This window comes from Castanea sativa, chromosome 6 (assembly GCF_040712315.1).
Source record: "Castanea sativa cultivar Marrone di Chiusa Pesio chromosome 6, ASM4071231v1".
Classification (NCBI taxonomy): Eukaryota; Viridiplantae; Streptophyta; class Magnoliopsida; order Fagales; family Fagaceae; genus Castanea; species Castanea sativa.
The window spans coordinates 33,811,235-33,820,495 of NC_134018.1; the positions used below are offsets into that span (position 1 = coordinate 33,811,235).

A 9,261-nucleotide genomic window follows, 5' to 3' on the forward strand; every position below is an offset into this window, starting at 1 on the left:
TTATACATTTTAATTAGGGGAGTGGCAGTTGAACCTTGGATGTTTCCATCCAAAAAACCAATAAATTCCATTTGTCTACAAGTCATTTGCCCAGGAAAATTTTTGGCAGGATTATTCACTAAAATGTAACATTTGATATATATTTAAACAAATATATATATATATATATATATATATATATATATATATATATATATATATATTAACCCTCAAACTAGATTGTTGTGTAAACTTCCAATAAATGAAGCACCAAACCCCATAGTACCATTGTAAGGTTAAAAATCATGCCTTATTAGCAACGTCTCTGGTGGGTGTTTAAATTCCATAGAGTCAAGAATAAATCTCAGATCAAGCTTATTGGAAGACCTTTCAAATTCAGTTCCATCACAAGATTTGTAAAGGTAATCTATTGTGGCACTCGAATCACATTCTTCCAACGCATAGCAGTACCTGTGGAAGGAAGATACGCACCCAAAAGATATGTAAAATAAACAATGTGTGTGTATGCGCAGTGTATGTGTATGTGCATGTGTGCGAATATATATAAGTTGATTTCTGGAGCGATACATGACCCAAAATAAAGGCTTATTACAGGGAAAAATAATATAGAAAACAAGCTTTTAGATATATATTTAAACAATACACAATCAAGGCAGTCTATTCACATTTTATTTGGCATCTAGATATTGAGAAGATGAATATCAACCCAGATAATATTTCAAAATCACGTAATTTTGAGTAACGTGCTCCTATAGGTTCAAAACTATGTAATGAACTGAGTAGCTAAGATAAATCCACCATTATCTGGATCACTTATAGTATCACACTAATTAATAAATTTTTGGATATGATTAACAATGAAGGACAACAACTCCAAAACAACACTCCAACATATCCATATGGGTAAAACTTAGATACAATTCTTTAGGTATTGAGCTTTAGGTTCTTCAATTATATTCAACCACGTGGTTGTATGGACCAACGCAACATTTTATTATTGTCCAAGACAATAAATTCAACCATGTGATTCATTGATGGAAGCTATTCAGATTCATTGTGGCTTTACTTCTTTTTTTGGGTTTGTATAAGTTTCCTCTCTGATCTCTTTTCTCTCTCTATCTCTTTGTCTGTGTGTGTGTGTGTGTATAAAGTAGACTGAGATTATGTGATCAATTGGTAAATCAGTTCTGATATTTGTGAATAGTAGAGGATGCCAATAAGTGCAGAATTTGTAAATGTCAAATTTCATGTGTAATTGATGGTTGGAATTCCTTTATGCTTGCTTGCTGTTTAAAATACATTTTTAGCTTGATTCTATTATTAATTCATCAATTGTTGACAACGTCTATCACCATGTAGTTGTTATTCCACAATGGCTGACCGCGACATAGATGACGAATTCAGTGACGTAGAACACGAAATAATGACAATCTACGTTGCCATAGTTGCTGACTATATCCAAACACACTATTTGTAGACTTTGATGTGCACTAGTGCTCTGTCCGAGAAGTCGTACGTGCGGGAGACACTTGAGGGACATCCACAAACATGTTATAATACGTTTCACATGGCCAAGCACGTGTTCCGAATTTGTGCAGTGAGTTAAAAAAGCTGCACTTGTTAGAAGAGGATATTAAACTGTGTAAATGATTCTAAACTACAAGTAGTTTACAAATACTTTAGATTAGAAATGCTTAAGCTACATGTAGCTTTGTATATAATATTTAGTTAGCATTTAGTTAGTTTTTTTTCTGTTTTGACACCTGTAATTAGTTAGATCAGAACCTTACCTACAGCTGTTGTATTTTCCCTCTCTGATCCTAATATATAAAGGCAGAGCATCAGATATTTTAATATACAAGCAGAATACATTTTCTCTCTCTCTCGTTCTTTGGTTGCTTTCTCCATTGATGAACTGTATGAGAGCTTGAATTCTAACATGGTATCAGAGCCGAGCTGTTTCAGAGTCTTCATTCTTGGTACACTCTAGCTCGATTCTTTGTCTTCTTTGTGCATTGTTGCAAATCAAGTAGAATTTTTTTGTATTTTTCTCTTGATTCACGCACAATTTTTTTCCTCTCGTTCGATTTTCTTTGCAATTCTAAGCAAACTAAATTCGGAATTTAGGGTTTTCGAAATTGAATTTCACATTGGATCTTGATTTGTTCATTGAAATTCATTTCTCAATTCTTGTAACGAGAATCTTAGGGTTTTTGTTTCACAATTCTTGTAATAGAACCTTAAGTTTTTCTTTTGATTGAATTCATTGTCTACATTCTCAACTCTTCGAGATTTAGACACGTTTCGAAATTTGGTTCAAAGCCCTTTTTTTGGGCTGTAGTTCATCGATTCTTGGTGTCTCTGCTTTAAAGTTCATCTTTTTTAGGTGTAGTTCTTCGATTCTTGGTCTACGATTTGAAGTAATGAGTGATAATATTTCAAGTACCTCTGTTCCAACAATTCGGCCATGGCGAATTACGCTAGTCCATATTACTTGTCCAATAATGACAATCCTGGTGTTTCACTTTGGTTGTACAAGCTCTCACCGAAGAGAACTACAACACATGGAGTAGGGCTGTTCTCATAGCTTTGGATGCTAAGTCTAAGCGGGATTCATTGATGGATCTTTGTTGAAGCCTCAATTTGTGGATCATCCTCTCTACACGCTTGGTGCAAATGCAACGGCACGGTACTAGCCTGGTTGTTCAATTCTGTATCCAAGGATCTTCAACCTAGTGTGGTTTATTTCAAGACAGCTAGGGATTTTTGGTTGGACTTACAACACAGATTCTCTCAAGGAAATGGACCACGCATTTTTGAGTTAAGGCAAGAAATTAGCTCTTTGGCACAAGAGGATTTGAGCATCAACAGCTACTACACCAAGTTTAAGTCATTGTGGCAAGAACTTTCAGATTATAGAACTTGTTCTTGTGGACATCAAGCAGAAGATTGTGTTATGTCTTTCTTGATGGGCCTCAATGAAACTTATACCACAGTTAGAGGGCAGATTCTACTGATGGATCCTATTCCTTCTTTGAGCAAGGTATTTTCTCTCTTACTTCAAGATGAGAAGCAAAGAAAGGTTGGAAGAAAGCATATCAGTGAGTCTTCTGCTCTAGCGATTAGGGCTAATGGTTCTAGCAAGACATTCAACAAAGCTAAGTCTGGCAGACCACAATGTACCCATTGTGGTGTTTTGGGCCATGTTGCTGATAAGTGTTATAAGCTTCACGGGTACCCCCCTGGTTATAAGTTCAAGAACAAGGGTTCACATGCTACTACTTTTGCTAATAATGTTGTAGCAGCTGATGCTTCTCTTGATGAAAGTGTGAACTTGACCCGATCTGAGTATCAACAATTGCTTGGGTTGTTGAATTCCCACAGTCACTTTGGTACACAGGCACCACCAGAAGGAAGTTTTGACACACACCAAGTTGCCAATATCATCACTCAGCCGACCATTAGTCTTCAGGAACATGAGGTTTCGGGTATTTGGTCGAGTCTTTCCTTAGACTATTCTGTTTTTTCTTCTAGTGCGATCACAACCCACATTAGTTCTAGTGATTGGATTTTGGATAGTGGTGCAACGAGACCATATGATTCACTCTACACATTTTTTTACTTCCATCACCTCCATTGTACACATCTCTGTTAGGTTGCCTAATGGTGATATGGCAAAAGTTTCCCACATTGGGACTGTCCAAGTTTCTCCTATTTTGTTGTTAGAAAATGTGCTTTGCATTCCTAGTTTCTCTTTCAATTTAATCTCCATTAGTAAACTGACCCAGTCTTCTTCCTGTTGTTGCATCTTTCTTTCACAATTTTGTCTTATTCAGGACTTACCGCTCTGGAAGATGATTGGATTGGGTAAGAAGCAAGGTGGACTCTACACATTGCAAAGCCAATCTCTTGCTTCACTGCCTGCATCTGTTTCTACTGTCCTTGCCAAACTGTCTAGGTTTTCTTCTTTCTGTTTCAATTCTTGTACATCTGCTGTTGACAAGACTAGTTTATGGCATTGTAGGTTAGGTCATCCTTCTCCACAAAGATTAGTCTTGTTACAATCTCTTGTACCAAATGTCATTACTTGCAATATTAATAAAACTTTTGATTGTTCTGTTTGTCCTTTAGCCAAGCGAGAAAAGGTTGCCTTTTCCTACATCTACTTCTTCTTCTCCCTTTTGTTTTGATCTGATTCATGCTGACATTTGGGGTCCTTATTCTACACCTTCTTTAAATGGGTCTAAGTATTTCCTTACTTTAGTGGATGATCATAGTAGATGTACTTGGGTCTACTTAATGAAACAAAAATCTGAGACTTCATGCTTAATTCAGACCTTTTATAATATGATTTTTACACAATTTCATGTTCCTATTAAAATTTTTAGAACTGATAATGGACCTGAATTTGCTCTAAACTCCTTTTATGCTTCCAAAGGAATAATACATCAGCTTAGTTGTGTGGAAACACCACAACAAAACTCAGTAGTTGAAAGGAAGCATCAGCATCTCCTTGCTTTGTTGCTAGAGCTTTGAGATTTCAAGCTAACCTTCCTTTGAAGTTTTGGGGTGATTGTGTTCTTACTGCAACTTACCTAATTAATAGAATTCCTAGTCCTCTTTTGCATGATCTCACACCTTTTCAAATGTTATTAGGTAAGACTCCTTCTTATGATCATCTTAGGTCCTTTGGTTGTCTTTGTTATGCTTCTACCTTGGCTAGAGATAGGTCCAAACTTGATCCTAGAGCCAAGGCTTGTATTTTCCTTGGTTATCCATTTGGTACTAAAGGCTACAAGCTTTATGATTTGGCTTCTAGGACATGTTTTGTCTCTAGGGATGTTGTCTTCAAAGAGTCTTGTTTTCCGTTTAAACATTGGCCTAATAGATCCACTTTTATTCCTTCTTTCCCATCTTCTAATTCTTTGTTTCCACCTCAACCTGTTCTGCCTGAATCAATTTCCTCACCTGTTTCTACAGAATTCAATCCTGCCTTTACCACAGATATTGCCACTCCTCCTGATGAATTCCCAGACCTGGTGCCTCTTTCTTATGACTTAGAGCAGTCTCATTCTGCCCCTACTTTACCTTTGATTCCTAATAATATCTCTCCACCATCACCTCAGCCTCTTAGAAAATCCTCTAGACCTCACAAAGCACCCTCTTATCTTCTTGACTATCATTGTAACTTGGCTTCTTCACATGTGTTGGCTTCAGCTTCTATTACTCAGTCTCATGATTCTAGTGCTTCCACCAATTCAGGTATTCTTTACCCAATTTCCTCTACTTTATCTTATGATAGACTTTCTACTTGTCATAGGGCTTTTGCCATTTCTCTTTCTGTTTCTAAGGAGCCTGGTTCTTATACTGAAGCCATCTTGGATCCTAGATGGCAAGAGGCAATGCAAGCTGAGTTTGATGCTCTTAAAGCTAATAATACTTGGGTTATGTGTTCCCTTCCTCCTGGAAAGGTTCCTATAGGGTGTAAATGGGTTTACAAAGTTAAGTTAAAGGTCGATGGCTCGTGGAGAGGTATAAGGCTCGTTTGGTGGCTAAGGGGTTTACCCAAACCGAGGGTATTGATTTTTTGAGACTTTTTCCCCTGTGGTTAAGTTTGTTCTTGTCCGGACCTTACTTGCTCTTCTTCTTTGTTTACGGATGGCATTTGACACAACTTGATGTCAATAATGCCTTTCTACATGGGGATCTTTATGAGGAGGTATACATGCATCCCCCACCTGGGTTTGGCAGCAAGGGGGAAGTTTGTAAATTGCTCAAGTCATTGTATGGACTCAAACAAGCTAGCAGACAATGGTTTGCTAAATTGTCTACCACAATTGTTGATCATGGGTTTGTACAATCCAAATCGATTATTCAGTCTTCACCAGAGTTAAAGGATGTTCCATTATTATCATTTTGGTATATGTTGATGACATCTTAATTGCAAGCAATGATGTGGATGCAGTGAACTCTTTCAAACAGTTTTTGGATAGTAAGTTCAAACTTAAGGATCTTGGTACATTGAAGTACTTCCTTGGGCTTGAAGTGGCCAGAACTACCAAAGGTATATCTTTATGTCAGAGGAAATATACCTTGGATCTTCTTGCTGATACAGGTTTGTTGGCAAGTAAACCTGCAAGCACACCTATGGACCCATCTGCAAAATTCAGCAACTCTATTGGTGATCCTGTTTCAGATGTGTCCCAGTATAGAAGATTAATTGGGAAACTTCTTTACTTAACCTTGACCAGACCTGACATATGCTATTCAGTGCATAAATTGAGTCAATTTCTTAGCTCTCCCAAGGTTCCTCACTTACAAGCAGCTTATAGAATCATCAAGTATTTGAAGAAAACACCGGGCGAGGTACGTTCCTTCTGCGGCTTCAAATTTGCAGGCGAAGGCTTATTGTGATGCGGTAGGGCGGCTTGCATTGACACAAGAAGATCTGTCTCAGGTTTTTGTGTGTTTCTAGGAGATTCTCTCATCTCATGGAAGTGCAAGAAACAGCAAGTAGTTTCAAGGTCCTCGGCTGAGTCTGAGTACAGGGCTATGGCCACTGTAACTAGTGAAATTGTGTGGTTACTTGCCTTATTGAAGAACTTTGGGGTGCATCATACACAAGCTGCTTACTTGTATTGTGATAGCAAGGCTGCTCTGTACATTGCTGCCAACCCTGTGTACCATGAAAGAACAAAGCATGTGGAAGTGGATTGTCACTTTATTAGAGAGAAGATTCAAACTGGTATTATCAAGACTTTCCACATACCAACAAGGCATCAACTGGCAGACCTTTTTACTAAAGCTCTTGGACAAAGTCAGTTTTTTTATCTTCTTTCCAAGATGAACTTAATCAATATATACAGTTCATCTTGAGGGGGAATATTAAACTGTGTAAATGATTCTAAACTACAAGTAGTTTACAAATACTTTAGATTAGAAATGCTTAAGCTACATGTAGCTTTGTATATAATATTTAGTTAGCATTTAGTTAGTTTTTTTTTCTGTTTTGACACCTGTAATTAGTTAGATCAGAACCTTACCTACAGCTGTTGTATTTTCCCTCTCTGATCCTAATATATAAAGGCAGAGCATCAGATATTTTAATATACAAGCAGAATACATTTTCTCTCTCTCTCGTTCTTTGGTTGCTTTCTCCATTGATGAACTGTATGAGAGCTTGAATTCTAACAGAGGACACTGGAATTGTCTCTATTCAAGAGTCCGTTGGCGTACTTTTATATATTTTAGGCCATAATGCTGACATGAGGGTCACTGCAAACCAATTCCAGCATTCACTAGAAACAATTCAACGAAGATTCCATCGGGCATTACGGGCGATTCACTCGTTGGGTGCCTGATAATAAGGCCTGATCAGGATGCAGTTGAGCTCCCACATCATCTTCATGGAAATACAAAGTATTTCCCATGGTTTCAGGTATGAATACATCTCTATTATAGATGTCTTTAATGATATGACAAGTTATAAATTGAGACAAATATGTACATCGGATGATACTGTTAGGAGGGGGTAGATATTCTTCTTATACCCACTCTGCTTTGAATGGTAAATAACATCAAATTGACACAAAATTTGTTATATGTCCAGCAGTGGCAATTTTTTGAGTACGAAATCTTATGTTTATGGTGCAATATTGCTTAAAATAACATCATATGTAACCCACCCATATATATATAAAAGCTATTTCTTCCTTAGGGGTGGAGTTAATGATGATATGGTTAGTGGTTTTGTCATGTCGTAATAATATGGGCTCTAGAGTCAGAGAATAATTTGGTTAGTCTTAAGGGATCCCATGTTGTATTTGAGTCAGTTGTTACTATCTGCTTCCACCAAACGTAGGCTCGATGAAACTTCAAAATGTGATCTTCTTTTGTTAGTAGGGGCTTCATTTCATAGTGTGGCAATCAATGGAAATTTTTCATTTTAATTATTAATTTATACACTTCTTACCTTATGACCAGTCAGTTGATATGTATGTTCTATCAACAGAAATGCGTAAGAGCTATTAATGGTACACATATCAATGTTCATGCACCGGCCAGCAAAAGTACCGCCAACCGAGATAGATCCAGTGACATTTCCCAAACTGTTATATGTGTGTGCAATTTTGACATGAGATTTATGTATGTACATGCTGGCTGGGAAGGTAGTGCTCATGATTTGTGGGTGATGTAGGAGGCCTTTGGCGATCCGGGATTTCAATTCCCTTGGCCGCCCAGAGGTGAACACTATATATACCATGTTTAATGCAATTATTCATGTTATTATAGTGTCAGTTACTCTATTCATGTTAAGTCTCTTTTCTGTATTGTTGCAGGCTCATACTATCTTGTCGATTCAGGGTATGCCATTGGTTCAGCATTCCTCCCACCACACAAGTCGATCAAATATCACACACAAGAATTCAGAGGTTTTGCCAGATAACCTAGAACTCCACAGGAGTTGTTTAACTACAAGCATTCCTCACTCTGCATGGTCATTGAGTAGTGTTTTGGAGTGCTTAAGGCGAGGTTCCCGATTCTTAATGACATGCACTTCTATTTACAGTCTAGACAACGACTGATCGTCACCGCTTGTTGCGTTTTGCACAACTTTATCCGCATGTATAGCCACTCTAATGAAATGTTTCATGCATGGGAAGGACAAGACTTGGAACTTGGCGATGCAAGTACCTCGGGTGGTGCAAGAGTTAGAGGTGGTGGGAACGAGTCAGCCTTTAGTCGTCAGGCACAACAAGCCATGTCCCAGTTTCGAGATGAAATCACAGCAGCTATGTGGGCAAAGTACACAAGAAACCATTCTTGAGTTCGATTGAACAAGTTTGTTTCTTCTTCTCCTTCGCATTTCATTTTATTTCCATTTTTCTGCCTTTTCTTGCGTTGTATTTGAAATGGTTTTCTGTCTTTTCTTGCATTGCAAATAATTTATCGTTTGAATCTTTAGACCATCCTAAATAGCAAGCATGGTGTACACTGTTTTCCCAATTTTCTTTACAGCTGAAACAAACACAACCTAAGCCTTTAGTGGACCTGCATAGAGAATTTGCATGACTGCATTAAGTACTGTCTGTTTTTGGGGGAAGGGTTGGTTATGTGTTATGTTATGGCTCTTGACTCTTTGAGGAGTTCATATATTTTTCAGAAGATGAACTTTGCAATTTCAACCATATTCAATGGAGATGTGCATCTTTCATTTGCACTTGGTTTTCAATTTTGCTTCTGATCAAGCATCTTCATTCA

General features: G+C 37.6%; 1 protein-coding gene across 1 annotated transcript; it reads left to right on the forward strand.

The window, feature by feature from the left end:
* The first annotated feature begins 2,467 nt into the window (after positions 1 to 2,467).
* On the forward strand, positions 2,468 to 8,827 carry LOC142639830 (uncharacterized). Its single transcript, XM_075813967.1, has 9 exons — positions 2,468 to 2,516; positions 2,637 to 3,481; positions 3,837 to 4,020; positions 4,657 to 5,532; positions 5,879 to 6,366; positions 6,499 to 6,745; positions 7,293 to 7,438; positions 8,340 to 8,432; positions 8,570 to 8,827. The coding sequence occupies exons 1-9, from the start codon at positions 2,468 to 2,470 to the stop codon at positions 8,825 to 8,827; spliced, it is 3,186 nt and encodes a 1,061-aa protein (XP_075670082.1).
* Positions 8,828 to 9,261: the final 434 nt, after the last annotated feature.

What these genes read in the sequence shown, in the direction of transcription:
- LOC142639830 (XM_075813967.1), top strand. Translation starts at nt 2,468, where the DNA reads ATGGCGAATTACGCTAGTCCATATTACTTGTCCAATAATGACAATCCT. An exon ending in AGTATTTCCCATGGTTTCAG is followed by an intron (nt 7,439 to 8,339) that starts GTATGAATACAT and finishes GTATTGTTGCAG; the next exon opens with GCTCATACTATCTTGTCGAT. An exon ending in TCACACACAAGAATTCAGAG is followed by an intron (nt 8,433 to 8,569) that starts GTTTTGCCAGAT and finishes TTCTATTTACAG; the next exon opens with TCTAGACAACGACTGATCGT.